Here is an 18,147-nt window from a genome sequence, read left to right as displayed (position 1 = left end):
TTTGTGGTGAACTTTTGACTTTTTAACATTTGGGAAGTGGGACCAAAGCAGAGGGAGGAAAACTCGGAGGGAGAATTGACCCTAGATGCACCCAGCTGGAGCAGTATTAGGAGAGCTTGGGAGCATCCTGGCTGTTGGGGAAAGGTGCCCGGCAGGAGGAGGGGGGAAACTGCTTCCCAAATTATTGGTAACACGGGGGGTGGAAGAGTAGGGCAGAATTCCAAACTAATGTTGGAATCCAGACTGAAAATACCTATTGGGTTAGTGAAGATGTACAGGAAACTCTTTGGTATCCGGCACCGACGGGACCGGGATGGTGCCGGTTGATTAAAAATTCCGGATGACGGAGAGGTTATTTTTAACAAACAAAAATAAATAAATCAAGAAATGTGCAGTGTACAGTAATTGGATACTCACCTACAGAATGTTGTGTTAAATGGATGGTGGAAGATGCTTGATTAAGTACAGTACTGCCAGTTGAGGGTAATCCATAACTCTTTAATGACAACAGTAAAACAAAACTTATACAGTAAACGACTGTATACAGTACTGTAGTTGACTGTATACTTATTCCAAGCCAGCTGGATCATCAGGATCATGCACTTCAACAGATTCTTCAGGCACTTCCACTGCTTCAACTTCCTTTTTATTGAGGTGTTCGGACTTCCGACAGCGACAAGTGGCAGTTTGGAGAACTACCTCCACTGACTAACTCGGCCACCGTGGGAGACTTGGACTCGGCAACATTTTCGGTTATTGAGGTGTTGTTTTCGGAGTATGAATTTTGCCGGTTAATAGAGAATTCCGGATATTTAGGTGCCACTTAAATGAGAGTTTCCAGTATTCAGTTTCTAATTTAAATTAATTCATTAAGCAGAAGAAAAAAAATCAGCTGGTGGTTCCAGCCATGATCGTTCTCCAGTGACCCCGACTGGACAGTGCATGTGAACAGGATTTTTGCTTGCGTTTGGGGCGGGGTGGGTTTAATATAAATATATTTGACCTGCAAGATTGTATTTCAGTTTTCAATGCGTTATCTTGTTATGTGGTATGAACTCCGTGAATAGCTGTTCAGTTAGCAGAAAATTAGAACCACTCGGACATCTGAGTTTAATTTACTCGTCTGGGCCAATGGCTAATCTGGTCTGATACTTTGTGGTTTATTTTGCAGGAAACTACAACTCAATTTTACTTGCATTGCAAGAAAAATAAGAGCTTGACAGCCTGTTTGCATTTCATAGCATTTGAGCAAGTTGGTGACCTGCCGTATTTGGATCACATTGTGCACAATGCCTGAAGTTATTGTTTTAGATACACTGCTGTCGGGAAAAAGTATTCCAAGTGTACAAGAGGTTAAGTCTTGCATTTCTCAAATTAGAACGAGACCATTCCTTTTTTTTTGCTTTTAAGAAAAACATTCTATAACAGAAATTGGATACCAGCCCGAACTTGCCAGACGAAATGAACCAGTTAGATTGGTTTTCTTCACCTCTCCCTCGGGTGGACTGCATTAAACCTAGCCTAGCAAACCAACTGGAAGAATATTGAAAATTAAGAATTTTCTTCTGGTTTTATGCATTCCTCAATTATGATTGACTGACTGTATTGGAAACACGTCAGCTCTGTGTCTGCAATATGGAAGAATGCAAGTTGGGTGTTGTGGATTTAGATCCAAAATATAGGATAATAGGAAAAATTATTCTTGGTCAGTGCAAATGATGTGTTAAGTACAAACCACAGAGAATTCTGGATTCGGGTGTTGAACAAAATATTTTAAGTGTTTCTTTATCATAGCCTTGATATCAAGTCCCTGATAGATTTATGACCTTCAGTTTGCAACAAATAGCAAACTGTGACATCTGAACTTCTATTACTGGTTTCATTGGACTGCTGTTGGACAAAGGGAATTGTGTATATATACTTGAAAAGGAGTAATTTGCAGGACTAGGGGAGTAGAACGAATTGGATAGCTCCTTCAAAGAGCTGCCACACACACGATGGGCTGAATGGCCTCCTCCTGCGCTGAGATTTTCTAGCCTGTTGCTCTAACAGTTTCCTGCTTACTGTTTTTTCCCCTTGCTGTCCACACTCATCTCCTGAAGCTGACAACACATGCTGTACACAAATCCACTGGCATCAACAAGCTTCTGTACTTCACTTGTGCGTGAGGCTAAATAGTGAGCATCAAGGGGAGTGCGTAGATTGAACTCTCTCTTCGTATACAAACCAGCATTGGCAGAAGAGCAGGTCTGCTGCCTGCCCTTGGGCTGGGGTGTCGAGGGTAGTGCCACACTGGGATTTGGGGTTTCATCTTCAGAACACTACACACAGTAAAGAGACTCCAAAGATCTCAGTAACATATTATTCCTTGGTGGTACTGAATGTAAGCTTTCAGTACAAAAATTTCATGATGACCTTTCTGTGACAGGTCCCAAACAAACCGAATTGTGCAGCCATTAATATTTAATGCTGGAACATTCTGTTTAAAAGTCTCTTTATCTGTGCTACACAGCTGCCTTGGGGACAGCTCAGCGCGAATCTTCAGTCACAAACACTGTGAAGAGGCTAAGCACCTGCTGACTTGTAACCTACTAACCATCCTGTCAAACAGCCACAACCAAGGTTTGCCATCTGCATAACACAGAACCAGAGAAGCACTGGCTGACAGGCCATTTGTTTCCTTTCTTCTTCTGAATCCCTCATAGATGACTGGAGATACATTATGTAGTTTACATGGGCTCCAGTCATTGGAGACAAACAGAGCTACACAAACGTGCTTCCAATGCTTCAGTCTTTACAGCCTCAGAGTTCGCATTGGTTAGGTTTTGCCCATACACGCCTAGATATGGTTGGAGGTTGTGTTATTTTATGTGTTTGATAGTTGCAGTTAGTAATATGATCATTGCTCCTCTGAACTTTCCACTCTCATTCCCCCAAGCTCCACAGACTGTCATCCTCTTGCATTATCACCCATGTTGAAATCAAGACTTGCACCATCTCCTACTCTAATTTATTCTTCCTGACAAATTCAAAACTGTGGAACTGCTCACCTTCATTCTTTCTTTCTTCCTACAATCTGTGGGCTTTTAGGATCAAAGGTTTAACACCCCTTTTCTCCTAATTAGGTAAGCCATCCACATAAATAGATAGACATGAACAAAATATAGTAGGACATTTCTTCTCTAAGTTGCCGGGACTGGTGTATTTTGAAGTTCAGCTTAATTCCTGTTATGATCCTATTAATTTTCTCTCTGTCTTCTTACAGCTGCAATTAACTTGGCGAAACTGAAGCTCTTCAGACATTATTATGTCATGGTAAGTTTTTAGCTCATCCTCCTGGTATGGTTGAAGGGAAGCAATGGTGCCAGGGTGGACATTCAGCTGTAAAGCACTGACCCCGTGGCCCCGATATTTACTGGGATGGGAAACCTGGAAGTACTCCGCCCGAAAGCCAGCCTGATTGACAGGCTTGGACGCCTGTCGGCTCTGGAAAAGGCTGCTGGTAGTGGGGGGGGGGAGGTAGGTAGAGGGGTGGGGGGGGCGGTGAGTAGGTAGAGGGGCGGGGGGGAATAGGTAGAGCATGGTCGGGGAAGCTGACAGATCGCGGGGGAATAGGTAGAGCATGGTCGGGGAAGCTGACAGATCGCGGGGGGAGATTGTGGGTGGGAGGGGGTTGGTGAATGTGGGCGGGGTTTGGGGGCTGGAGATCGTGGAGGTGGGTGGGTGGCATTTACAGGGTAAGCTTGCTGGGCCTGGAGGAAACACTTCTGCTCCTCCTGGCCCATTAGCAGTGTTGTAAAGGCACTTAGCTTATGAATCCAGCCCTTCTCTCCTCCTTTTACCTGCTGGGTTTCCCGAAGCCAGGAAGACCTGGATGACCACAGCAAAAAATACAAATCTTGTTCAAATGAAGGCATGCAGCCTCCTTAAAAGATTTCAACGATGGGCCCGTCTCCCGAGAGCAGATTGGGTCACCTGCCCCTCGTCCCATCTCGGTTAAAACCGGAAGTGGGTGGGTTGGGTTTCTATTTGAAATTTTAACATTTTTACTTCCCACCCAACCCAAACCCACCCATTTTGGGGGTTAAAATTACTCCCCAAGTGTCCCAGAGTGATTTCAGAATTCGACCAACTGTTCAGATTGATCCAAACATCTGTGTTGAGCCAGACAGTTCCTCTGATATCCAGCTGTTTAAGCACAGACATAGGCTGGTATCGCAAGGCAGTTGGATCCCCATGGAATATGCTTGCTGGCTAGCACTGAATTTTAAGCTACTTGGGTTCATTATAGCACCTTCCGGGCTGCTGTTTGAATCTGTCGCTGGTGTAAAAGCACTGCTTGTCTTAGCTCTTGTTTTAATATAAGTTCAGCAAGGACTGATGTGTTTTGAAATCTGCTTTAATTAACTCATGCTATAAAGCTCACTGCTAGCTGACAAAACCTTTGGAGGATGAATGTAAGCACACTTTCCCCATGCACTGAAGTCCACTCCAGTGTAGATGTCTGCATCCTTGCCTTCTGTATGTCTCTACCTGTTAAATATATTCCTAAAGACAGAGAATTGGTTTGAGTGCTTAATAGGATTTTAGGAGTCGTGATCTTTAACTTGCTTTCCACAATAGTTTTAGGAAGACCTCCAAAGTACAGGAGGGAATTCAAATAATCCAGCTCCATCAAAAATTAAAAACGAATATTGTTCTGATGAAACTCTAGTGTTGCATGTTAATTAAATGAATACACTAGGATAAGGCTCAACCATGGCCTTAAGTTGCACCCTTTTTTTTCTCCCAACTTTCTGCCCTCTCTTGAAGGTGCAGAGTTATGATGGGAGTCTATTGGGGCTTCAGCCCACCAATTCCTGAATCATTTTCTCATTGATGACCATCCACGTGCTCTTTCCAATTGGGGGCCACAGGATAGCGATCAGAAGCAGGAATCCAGGCTGATTTTACTTCTCCTTAGCCCACAGACACTTAAGTCAATTCTCATCACCCACTTGCCTGCCCAACTGAGATCACAGACAAGGAATTTGAACTTGAGGGATTTTGGTCTGAATGTTTTAGTACCACACCATGCAGTGCGTTTCCCCAATAAGGCACCTATAAAGATATATTAAGTTTTTAAAAGGCATATTAAACTCAACACAAGGTGGCTGGCCTCCTGATCAGGTTAACCAATCGATTGTGTTTCTGTGACCTGGTGCAATATTGTGACATTTCATTGGTCCCCATTGAATTGAGTTAAGTTTAGAGCGATGATTTTTGAAGAGGACTGCAGTTTTTCTATACAACTACAGTACTCGCTAATAAACTATTACCATGCTTTTGCAGTGGGTTGTGACACTGCTGGAATAGTTTTACAATATTGAGAAGTTGAGCTGTGAAAGAGCATTGGGTTTGGCAATTCCAGTCATGATTTACGTTCTAAGCAGAGTTACTGTGTGCTGCTTCCTACATGGAGGCACTGAACTGAGATCATGTGCTCCCTCACAACAAGAAAGAAGCTTTGCCAGCCTGTGCCAACGCACCTCCTTGCAGCTGCTTTCAGAATGGCATTGGTAGAAACCTTGGAGATGTGTCTGTTACAGATGGTGCACGGCACAGGATGACCAAGAAAAGGGATAATTATACCTTGGGAAGGATAAAAGGCTTTAGTTAGAACCATACACAAAGGAAACTGGGACTCTGTTCACAGGAACAAAGATGTTTAAGAGGAGATCTGTTAGAGGTGTTCAAAATTGAGGAGTTTTCATTGGTAAAAAGGGAAAAACCATTTCAACTGATTGGTGAATCGATGGGTATAAAGTTAAGATCAGTACCAAAAGAATGAAGGAACAGGTCAGAAGTGCTTTTTTTGTGCAGAGGGTTGCTATGAGATTGAGTACCCTACTGGAAAAAGTGAAGGAAGCAGAATTCTGAATAGGTTTAGAAATGGAAGTGGCTTAAATACTTCAATAAGACAAATTTAAAAGGTATAAAGAAATGCAGGGGAATGGGACTAAGTGGCTAGCTCTTTCAGAGAGCCAGCACAGAGGTGATGGACTGTAAAATTTTATGATTCTGTGAAATCCTCAGCGTAAAAATTGTTCTCCTGTTCCACTTATCTAGAATACTTGAATACTTTTTACACTGTGCTGATCCCACTCATTATCAAATTCTGATTCGTTAAAATTTTCCTTTCATGGTAGAATTTGGGACAAGAAAAAGAAAAAGCAATCATTTTCTGTAGAAACAACAAGTTGGTCGTCTGCCTGGATTGCTCCAAATTGGGCCAATCACTCAGCAGCTGGCTGCTGTAACTCTAGTACCTAATTAAACTTTTAATTTGCTGAATCAAGATCGTGCACGTTGAACTTTATCATTAGTTCATTGTTTTTAGGTTATTAGTTCCAGAGAATCCCATGACACAATCCTCTGCTATTCCTGCGGTACCTCATTTTATCATGATTAATTCTGCTACTGTAATTAGATTAAGTGCTAAACAGCACTCCAGTGAGGAACATGAGTTAAAATATATATTCAGCTATGTTTTGCCTGTTGTATTGCTGTTCTGAAATGCTAATTTTGTTTCCTTTGTGTTTCAGATTGTGTGTTACATTTATTTTACGCGGATCATAGCGATCCTGATCAAAATCATTGTACCCTTCCAGTGGAAATGGCTGTATCAGGTAAGCACACTCAGTTTGTTTGTCCTGGCTCTCGCCAATTACTGTACAAACAAGTTAGTTCATCGGTTGTTTCAAGATCTGTCTTGCTGTATTCTGTATGGCGATGCAAGGGTAGAAATGAATTAGCCAAGGGGAAGCTGGCGATTGCAGTTCACGTTCAATCAATAAAGAGAAAATCGACTTTTTACAGTGCTGTATGGGATTTCTATATTGTAAACCGAACAAACATGGTTAGAAACCACTGTGCATTGAAATCGGTTGACATCTAGGATCACTTTGGTCTTTATAGAGTGGCCAACTCCTTCAGTGGATAATTGAGTATGAACAAGATGTCTGCCCAGAGCACTGTAAATTTTGATTGCAACTTTGTTGATTGTATTTTACTGTCTTGGTGATATCGTTCAACATTCTATTGGCTTGGTTGATTTGCTGCTGTACAACCATTGGATATGTTGAGTCTACTAAGAATCCTAGATCTCTTTCAGCTTCATCCTTGGCTATTACGACACAGTTCATAGAGTACATGTGTTGCCCATTTTTCCATCCTATATGAGTACTTTACACTTGTCTGCATTAAATTTCATCTGCCAGTGTTCTGCCTAATTACATAATTTATCAACTCATTCTATAATTTGTGGGCTGCCTTTTCTGACACCACTGTCCCTCCTAGTTTGGTATCATTTGAAAATTTGCATTTGAGTTTCTGAATCCAAATTGTTGATAAGGTTACAAATAGTCGTGGTCCCAACACCGATCCCTGGAACATCCTTCTCAGACATTTTCCTCTAATCCATTATTTTTGATGCTTCAGCCAGTTTCTAATTCATTCCCAAGTTTTATCATCGATATATGGTTGAAGGTGGCCCAGTTGACAGAGTATGCACCTTGGTTTTTTCCTGATAAAATACTTTTAGACAGCTCCTCCACTGGCAAAAGCAGTACATAACTGAGCTCACCACCACCTTAAGTGCAATTAGGGATGGGCAATAAATGCTGGCTTTGCCAGCGATGCCCACATCCCACAAAAAATATAAAAATATATATACCCGTTGTGTATTTCTATCACTTAGTGTTTTTATTCCATTTCTGCTGAGTTCAAAAAGGTTAAAGGAGACACAATTGGCATCAATGTTCCTGAGCTAGAGGGAGGAAAATTGAGCCAGGGATACCCTCCTGTTTTCTATCCAGTGGACCCGTTTTGAAAGGTTGATGTGTGGATGTCTGGCGCGGTCAGCTGTGATGCCCACCACCAAAACATTACTCGGCTCACGTGAAGAATGGTCACCTCACTGAGTTACTGATGGGTGCTCTGAAAAATCCAGTGTCAATCCCTTCAGGGAAGAAGAGGGGGAGAAAATTGACAACAAAAAACATTACAGCGTAAAAGAAAAATGATGCAATAATGCATGTTATCTTTTAAAGACTGTTCTATGACATTATTAGGAGTATTTGTTTAATAACTCAACCATTGAAACAAATACACTTCTGTTACAATCGGGAAAACATATTTTGATAATTAAATTTTAGATTCAGAACAGATCTAGCAGCTCAAAACTGTGCATCCATGAGGTGCTGTGGGCCATCAACAGCAGCAGAAGTGTATTCCACCACAATCTGTAACCTCATGGCCCAGCATATCCCTCACTCTACCATTACCATCAAGCTGGGGAATCAACCCTGGTTCAATGATGAGTGCAGAAGAGCATGCCAGGAGCAGTACCAGGCATACCAAAAAATGAGGCGGCAACCTGGGAAAGCTGCAACACAGGACTACAAACATGCTGAACAGCGGAAGCAGCATGCTATAGACAGGGCTAAGCAATCCCACAACCAACTGATCAGATCAAAGCTCTGCAGTCCTGCCACATCCAGTGGTGAATGGTGGTGGACAATTAACTAACGGGAGGGGGAGGCTCCATGAATTTCCCCATCCTCAAAGATGGCAAAGCCCAGCATGTGAGTGCAAAAGACAAGGCTGAAGCATTTGCAACCATCTTCAGCCAGAAGTGCCGAATGGATGATCCATATTGGCCTCCTCCTGAGGTCCCCACCATCACAGAAGCCAGTCTTCAGCCAATTCGATTCACTCCACGTGATACCAAGAAACGACTGAGTGCACTGGATGCAGCAAAGGCTATAGACCCCGGCAACATCCCGGCTGTCGTGCTGAAGACTTGTGCTCCAGAACTAGCCGCACCTCTGGACGAGTTGTTCCAGTACAGCTACAACACTGGCATCTACCCGACAATGTGGAAAAACTGCCCAGGTATGTCCTGTCCACAAAAAGGACAAATCCAATCCAGCCAATTACCGCCCCATCAGTCTACTCTCAATCATCAGCAAAGTGATGGAACGTGTCGTCGACAGTGCTATCAAGCGGCACTTACTCCCCAATAACCTGCTCACTGATGCTCAGTTCGGGTTCTACCAGGACCGCTCGGCTCCAGACCGCATTACAGCCGTAGTCCAATCATGGATTGAAGAGCTGAATTCCAGAGGTGAGGTGAGAGTGACTGCCCTTGACATCAAGGCAGCATTTGACCGAGTTTGGCATCAACGCGCCCTAGTAAAATTTAAGTCAATGGGAATCGGGTGGAAAACTCTCCACTGGCTGGAGCCATACCTAGCACAAAGAAAGTTGGTTGTAGTTGTTGGAGGTCAATCATCTCAGCCCCAGGACATCGCTGCAGGACTTCCTCAGGGCAGTGTCCTAGGCCCAACCATCTTCAGCTGCTTCATCAATGACCTTCCCTCCATCATAAAGTCAGAAGTGGGGATGTTCGCTTCGATTGCAGTGTTCAGTGCCATTCACAACTCCTCAGATAATGAAGCAGTCCATGCCTGAATGCAGCAAGACCTGGATGACAGTCAGGCTTGAGCTGATAAGTGGCAAGTAACATTCGTACCACACAAGTGCCAGGCAATGACTATCTCCAACAAGCGAGAGTCTAACCACCTCCCCTTGACATTCAACGACATTACCATCGCCAAATCCCCCACCATCAACATCCTGGGGGTCACCATTGACCAGAAACTTAACTGGACCAGCCACATAAATACTGTGGCTACAAGAGCAGGTCAGAGGCTGGGTATTCTGCGGCGAGTGTCTCACCCCCCTGACTCCCCAAAGTCTTTCTACCATCTACAAGGCACAGGTCAGGAGTGTGATGGAATACTCTCCACTTGCCAGGATGAGTGCAGCTCCAACAACACTCAAGCTCAACACCATCCAGGACAAAGCAGATTGCTTGATTGGCACCCCATCCACCACCTTAAACATTCACTCCCTCCACCACCGGCGTACCGTGGCTACAGTGTGTATTATCTACAAGATGCACTGCAGCAACTCGCCAAGGCTTCTTCGGCAGTACCTCCCAAACCCGCGACCTCTTCCACCTCGAAGGGCAGCAGGCGCAAGGGAACACGACCACCTCCAGGTTCCCCTCCAAATAACACACAGCATCCTGACTTGGAAGTATATCGTCGATCCTTCATCGGCGCTGTGTCAAAATCCTGGAACTCCCTCCCTAACAGCACTGTGGGAGTACCTTCATCACACGGACTGCAGCCGTTCAAGGAGGCGGCTCACCACCACCTTCTCGAGGACAACTAGGGATGGGCAATAAATGCTGGCCTTGCCAGCGACGCCCACATCCCATGAACGAATAAATAAAAAAAATATGTTGTCATATGCAAATTAGATTAATTTAGAAATGCTGCCATTAAAGGATTACTTTCTATATTACTCAACTTTGCAGGGTTGTATGTGTTTTGGTAACAGTGATATATTCCTGAATTAAGTTAAATTAAATTTGCTTTTGTTGATTAGGTTAATAACAATGAACTTTTCCTTCGAACTCTGATATCTCTGACAAGGACAGAGCCTCATACCACGGTTTGCTAGATTGTTGGGACCCTGTGTCATTGTCACACCTCCTGCGGAAAGGGAGAGTGAGTTACGGCTGTTGTCATTCTGTGAATCCCAATTGTGTGCCTCTGCTGTGTTCTACAGTGGCACTGTGCCTCTCTTCCAGCTGTCCCATTTCTCCTAAACAAAAGCACATCTTTGGCTGTTTTTTGAGGTGAGGGTAAGGTTTCTTCTACAATTATTTTGTCCCATCCCCCAATCAGGGACTGGTTTGCCTGCCCCTCACTACCCTTGGCTCAGAGGTTGGGTATCCTCGCCCCAGGCCTCTGCTGAAGACATTGTGAAGCAGGCAGCTCAAAAATACACAAGAGCGTCACAAAACTCATATTAAACTTCAACAAAAATCCAAACAAACATAAGTATTTGGCAACCATGAAGCTGTGGAAAGGGGAGGGAACAAAATTTGGGGAGAGGGAAAGGTTTAAGGGGCGGTGCAGATCTATGATTCCCAAGATGAGTGATCTATTAATAGAGAAATGGCGCGAACCTCTTGTTTTGTAATAGCAGTTTTTAATTGTCAAGGGACTTGAGATTGAGGATTCAATAACATTTGGATGTTAGGAGAGTGCCTTTATACCTTGTATAAGTTCTCCCTTTTATGATCAAAGTTAAAAGAAAAATTCAGATTTGTTCCCTGCGTATCCCTGTATTCAGAACACAGACTTGAATAAAGGTACAACTTAGGCACCAAATTTTCAGGTGTTCAAGAACTTCACATTCACTGATCTAAAATCCGCAGCATTATTTTCTGATGAGCGCTCTCTTAATTTCAGTTCCTAGATGAACTCGCCACACTCTTATTCTTCTGTTTGACGGGCTACAAGTTCCGACCAGCTTCAGACAATCCCTACCTTCAACTACCTCAGAATGAGGAGGACGTGGAGATGGATGAAGTGTAAGCACTTTCAATTTGAACCTTTTATCTTTAACTATCATCGAGACTGTTTCAGTTGATGGAACTTGGTGCTCAGTGACTGCGACAGAGGGTCACTTTCTAACTTCGATGTCCATGTTATTCTAGACTATTGCCTCTGGAGTGAGGGGGGAGAGAGAGAGAGAATGGATGAGGCCAAATTCTTTTTACTTTCATTGGATTGAAGGGTCCATCGATTACGGACTAAAGTCTGATCAATGTAAGAAGGACTTGGCTAGACCAATGGACCAGTAAAATCCGATGCTAAAGATACTGAAAATTCTTAGCTGAAGCACCAGCTTCTGCAAGAATTGATCTGAAGCTGAAGTTGACTAAGATAATTACAACAAATGTGAAGTGCTGTGTCCCAGATTGCTCCCATGCAGTTTGCTTTGTTTCTTTTTAAAAAAAAAATGGATCATTGGCATGTTGGGAGGGGAAGTGTTGCAAGCCATGTTCTTCCACATCAAGTGCAAGCAATGACTTGAAGTGAATTCTATTCAGAACTGGAGATGTGGGGTTAGAGGGGAATAGCAGTGTGCAGAGCATTATTTGGGGATAACCGGTTTTCACTCTAAGTCTCTTCTCCCAGAATGTTGGACTCACTGGGTTGGGTTATTCTTGGAACGGCATATTCGAGAACTTCCAGAAATCTGTCCGGCGCATATTGTGTTGTGTGACTGGTGGCTCTGTTATGCTGTGCAGTGAACCATTGAATTATTATTCGGTGCTGATTTCCACCTCTCGGATTACATCTTGAAACTGGTGCTTATTGTCTCTGTTGGTTGGGTGTGGTGCAGGCATCATTAATAATACCCATGTGTAGCACATAGTTCGCCCCTGGGGATCCTGTGTCGTACAGAATGGAGTGTAATTTTACAAACGAATGCCAAATTCCTCTTTGCCTATGAGGAATACCGAAGGGTGGGTGGTCTGCCAGCAGGAAAGAACAACCTTGGGCAAAGCAGGACAGCCCGAGGGTCAAAAGTTTAAAATTTCAAAAATATATTTTCAAAATCTGCAGCTGAAGAGGAAGGAGGTCACAGGGAGAGGGGGCAGGACTGTTGAGTGAAAAATTAAGTTAAATTTCGTAAAGTCAGTTTTTTTTAAACTTAAAAGGAGAGATGATCCAAACTGTAAAAAAATGTTCAAATGAATATTTTAAAAGCAAAACTATATAAGAGAATGCAGGCATATACCTGTACAATAGTATCTGTTGTGTGTGACACCCCTTAACATTGAAAATTCTTGTCACAACGCCATTTACAGATGTGACGAGTAATGGTGAGTTTTCCCATAGTAGTGTAGTTGTCATGAGTTTTGGATGAAACTTGCACCCCACATAACTAATTTTTAAATATATAATAGATGCCCTCTGGAACTAATGACCTCACTTGCTGTGGCTCATATTACTTAAACCATTTAATACTTTAGACACACCTTTAATTTTTTTTTTTTACAAGACTTTTAAGCCTGCTATTCTGTAACTCTTCCTCATAGCTCATCCCTTTACACTTGAACTTTTGTATTGCTTTTGCTTGCACCCTCTTCAATGCATGTGTACCACTTGCTGAAGTGTGTTGACCACAGTTGAATGTAGTATGCCAAGTGTGGTCTGACCAGTGCATTGTGAAGCCTCGGCATAACCCCTGTTGACTTGTATAATACCTTTCAAGATGGCTTCTTGGCTAGCAGCTCCTTTCTTAGCTGTTCTCTTCAACTGTGCCGTGGTCATCCATTGCCATCTTTTGCCCTTTCTTCCCCCAATCTCCTTTCTTTTGCTTAAGATACCCTGCTTCTGACAGTGACGGCATTTCAGCTTAAATTGCAAGTTCAAACCACAAGTTTAAAGCTCCCCCTGCAGATTCCACTGCCCACCCCCCGGCGTGTCTTTGTTCTTGCTGAGCTCTTTCAACTGCCGGAGCTCTGCTGAAACTTGACCTCCATCACTGGATTCCTCGCGGACAGGACTTCGTTGACTCCACGGTTTGACTCAGCGGCTGTGACGCTGCTCTACTTTTCAGTCACTTCAAGCCTTATGCTGCGGAATTCCTTTGTCAAATTGGTTTCTGATCTCCTGGACTTCTCTGGACATCTAGACTACATTTCTGCTTTGAACTACTTTTGATTACACTACGTTTCTGCACTGGATTACACTGTAAGACTTACCTGCTGTGTCTCTATCTCTGCTGCTAAAAGATTTTTACCTTTTAAACTGTGACTGTGTCTCTGCTGAACTGATTCTACTGGTTTTTCAGCTCTGCTGGCTTGTAGGTAGCAGTTGCTGCTCCGCTTGCTGTCCAGTGACTCGTTTTTCAGCTTTGCTGGTCACTGGCCTGTGGTTTTACTTTTTCTCTGTCACTTTGATCTACGGTGACCTCCAACTGGCATCAATTTAGCCATCATCTTTCTGCACCGCTACCGGCTCTCATTCCTACAGCAACAACCTCCATCCTCGAATTCTCTACCCTTCAAATAGCTTCTGGACTTCACTCACCTGCTTTGGACAGCGGTTCATCGATGCTGCGTGCCGGCCCCCTCCTGCTTACATCGGCTTTGTCCTTCCATGGGACCTCTGACTTTGACCCTGGTCTCCTTACTATTGTCGCCAACCTATTCCCTGCTACCAGGAAATATGTATTCTGTTAATTACTCCACTTAAACAGGCCTATGTAACCTGAGCTTTTCCCGTGTCCATTCGCGTGCACACTTTGGCTGCCGCTCCGGACCTGAGCCATTCAATACTTTTCCACTTTTCCCCCCCCTCTTTTCCTTTTTCTCTCTCTCTCTCCCTGACCGCGCTCTCCTGTCATCATGCCTCCTTTCATCTCTCCTCGCTCAGATACTCTGTCCTCCCAAATCCCTACCCCAATCCTTCATTACTTTTTGACTTTTCTACTCTCCTGCTGCCGTCCCAGGCTTGACTCCATCTTAGATAAGCCCACAGCTTCCCTCTGTGCCTCTCTTGGCATCCTCCGAAGGGCCCATTGAGTCACTCATCACTGCCGCCTTACAAGCAGCAACCCCAACTGTCCCATCCTCTCTCGCCGACCTTCCCACCCAGTGCAACCACTGGGGAAAATCTTGCCAATCTCCTCCCCATCCACTACCCACCCAGCGCAACCACTGGGGAAAATCTTGCCAATCTCCTCCCCATCCACTACCCCCCCACCCCCAGCGCTGACCCTGTGGACATTGGCAGTGGGTCAGCCATCACTGACCCTCTCCTCATCTCCCTCCAGAATGCTCATTCACTGGTGAACAAGGTCTTTGCCATCTGTGAGCTTATCGTGGATGATTGCATGTACATCATGACCCTGACGGAAACTTGGTTGAGGGGTGATTACACCTTAGCCTTAAATGAAGCCTCCCCGCCTGGCTATACCTTCCACCACTTGCCCCGCTCAGACCGCCGTGGTGGCGGTGTGGCTCTCATCAGGAAATCACACCTTGGTCTGTCCCTGTACTCCTCTGCTACTTTCTCCTCCTTTTGAGCAGTTCACCTTATTTCACCCCTCATTTAAAATTCTTCTCTACCACCCACCCAAGTACCATAAAAATGTTATTACCAAGATACCTCCACTGCTCTCCTCCCTCAGCCTCTGCACCGAATGACTCCTCATCCTCGGTGATTTCAACCTCCACCTCAATTCATCATGCGCTCTCTCTCCTCCGAGTTCACCAGCCTCCTGTCCTCCCTTAATCTCCACCCCCCCCCCCCCCATGTAAACTCCCCAACCCATATTCACGGCCACCCCTTCACCTTGCCAGCTCTCATGGCCTCGCTACTCCCATCGTTTCAATCTCAGATAAGGCCATCTCTGACCACTTCCTTGTATCGCTCTCCACCCACATCCCCCTTCCACCCATCACCCCCCACTTCCTTCTGTGTCCGCCCCTGGAAAATACTCTCCCAACTCTTTTACAACTGCACTGTCTCACCCTGGCCGTTCCCCCTGGTACGGTCCTCATCTTCGCTCCCTTAAGTCCAAGGGACGCAGACTTGAACGGATATGGCGGACAACTGGTTTAGCCATTCACCGGCAGATCTGGCTGGACCACATAAAGCATTATCGGGTTCTGCTCTCATCTGCCAAAATTGCTCACTATTCCAGAATCATTCTAGAATGCACAAATAATCCCGGCTTCTATTCTCCACTGCCAACCGTCTTCTTAAACCCCTCTCCCCTGTCTCCTCCACCCTTACCCCTGACGGCAAGTGTGAAGAGCTCATGGCCGCCTTTGTCTTTAAGATTGAGACCACCCGTTCAACTGCCTCTGCCACTTCCCTTCCTTCCCCTAGCTCACTGGGCCAAACTTGCTCTAAGGTTCCCCCCTGCCTTAGCCCTGAACACTCATCTTTCTCTAGTTCCTCTCCGATCTCCCCTCATGACCTCTCCACGCTCATCTTGTCCAGGAGACCCACTTCCTGCTCCTTCGACCCTCGTCCTTGACATGTCTGCAGCCTTTGACACGGTTGACCGCTCCATCCTCCTTCACCTCTCCACTGTCGTCCAGCTGGGTGGGACTGCACTCGCCTGGTTCCACAGCAGTCATCATGGGTGACTTTACTCTACATATAGATTGGGCCAACCAAATTAGTAACAATACTGTGGAGGAGGAATTCCTGGAGTGTTTACAGGATGGTTTCCTGGACCAATATGTCGAGGAACCAACCAGAGATCAGGCCATCTTAGACTGGGTATTATGTAATGAGAAAGGATTAATTAGCAATCTTGTTGTACGAGGCCCCTTGGGTCGGAGCAATCATATGATCGAATTCTTCATTAAGATGGAGAATGAAGTAGTTGACTCAGAGACTAGGGTCCTCAATTTAAATAAAGGAGACTACGATGGTCTGAGGAGCGAGTTGGGTAGGATTGATTGGGAAATGGCACTCAAAGGGTTGATGGTGGATAGGCAATGGCAAACATTCCAAGACCGAATGGATGAGCTACAGAATTTGTTCATCCCAGTTTGGCATAAAAGTAAAACAAAAAAGGTGACTCAACCGTGGCTAACAAGGGAAATTAGGGATAGCATAAGATCCAAGGAGAGGACATATAAATTGGCCAGAAAAAGCAATAATCCTGAGGATTGGGAGCAGTTTAGGATTTAACAAAGGAGGACAAAGGGATTAATTAAGAAAGGGAAAATAGAATATGAGAGTAAGCTAGTTGGGAACATAAAAACTGACACAAAGCTTTTATAGATATGTGAAGAGAAAAAGATTGGTGAAGTCAAACGTAGGTCCCTTGCAGTCAGAATCAGGGGAATTTATAATGGGAAACAAAGAAATGGCAGACCAACTAAATACATACTTTGGTTCTGTCTTCACAAAGGAGGACACAAATAACCTCCCAGAGATGCCGGGGAACATAGGGTCTGATGAAAGGGTGGAACTGAAAGAAATCAGTATTTGTAGGGAAATGGTGTTTGGAAAATTGATGGGACTGAAGGCCGATAAATCCCCAGGGCCTGATAATCTACATCCCAGGGTACTTAAGGAAGTGGCCCTAGAAATAGTAGATGCATTGCTGGTCATCTTCCAGAACTCGATAGACTCTGGAACAGTACCCATGGATTGGAGGATAGCTAATGTTACCCCACTATTCAAAAAAGGTGGTAGAGAAAAGGCGGGGAATTATAGACCGGTAAGCCTGACATCGGTAGTGGGGAAAATGCTAGAGTCTATTATAAAAGATGTAATAGCAGAGCACTTGGAAAGCAGTGACAGGGTCGGACAAAGTCAACATGGATTTACAAAAGGTAAATCATGGTTGACTAATCTGCTGGAATTTTTTGAGGATGTAACTGGTAAAATAGATAAGGGAGAACCAGTGGATGTGGTGTATTTGGACTTTCAGAAGGCTTTCGATAAGGTCCCGCATAAGAGATTAGCGTGCAAAATTAAGGCACATGGGATTGGGGGCAAGGTATTGACTTGGATAGAGAACTGGTTGGCGGACAGAAAGCAAAGAGTTGTAATAAACGGGTCGTTTTCCGAGTGGCAGGCAGTGACTAGTGGGGTACCGCAAGGATCTGTCCTAGGACCCCAGCTGTTCACAATATATATTAATGATCTGGACGAGGGAATTGGATGTAATATCTCCAAATTTGCAGACGACACAAAGCTGGGTGGGAGGGTAAGCTGTGAGGAGGATGTCGTGAAACTCCAATACGATTTGGACAGGTTGGGTGATTGGGCAGATGCATGGCAAATGCACTATAATGTGGATAAATGTGAGGTTATCCACTTTGGTGGCAAAAACAGGAAGGCAGATTATTATTTGAATGGCAATAGATTGGGAGAAGGGGAAGTGCAAAGAGACCTGGGTGTTCTTGTGCACCAGTCGCTGAAGGTAAGCATGCAGGTGCAGCAGGCAGTTAAGAAGGCAAATGGTATGTTGGCCTTCATAACAAAAGGGTTCGAGTACAGGAACAAGGATGTCTTGCTACAGTTGTACAGGGCCTTGGCGAGACCGCACCTTGAGTATTGTGTGCAGTTTTGGTCGCCTTACCTGAGGAAGGACGTTCTTGCCATGGAGGGAGTGCAGCGAAGATTCACCAGGCTGATAACCTGGGATGGCAGGAATGACGTATGAGGAGAGATTGTGTTGATTGGGCTTATACTCAGT

General features: G+C 44.6%; 1 protein-coding gene across 4 annotated transcripts in view; it reads left to right on the top strand.

Moving 5' to 3' along the window:
* Nucleotides 1-18,147, top strand: part of gpr107 (G protein-coupled receptor 107) — a 131,388-nt gene that overhangs the window by 47,500 nt on the left and 65,741 nt on the right. For all 4 annotated transcript variants that reach the window (XR_015073336.1, XM_085965459.1, XM_085965460.1 and 1 more), the window contains exons 15-17: nt 3,266-3,315; nt 6,585-6,668; nt 11,370-11,491. Coding sequence is in view for 3 of the 4 variants with exons in the window: in XM_085965459.1 (XP_085821585.1) it covers nt 3,266-3,315; nt 6,585-6,668; nt 11,370-11,491 (256 nt within the window). In the remaining variant the exon portion in view is untranslated. The remainder of the gene's footprint in view (nt 1-3,265; nt 3,316-6,584; nt 6,669-11,369; nt 11,492-18,147) is intronic.

The sequence above is a fragment of the Somniosus microcephalus genome, chromosome 23 (assembly GCF_052327205.1).
Source record: "Somniosus microcephalus isolate GS21.2 chromosome 23, FLI_Smic_1.0, whole genome shotgun sequence".
Classification (NCBI taxonomy): Eukaryota; Metazoa; Chordata; class Chondrichthyes; order Squaliformes; family Somniosidae; genus Somniosus; species Somniosus microcephalus.
Note: the sequence above shows the minus strand (reverse complement) of the source record. Positions and strands in the feature narration are given on the sequence as shown.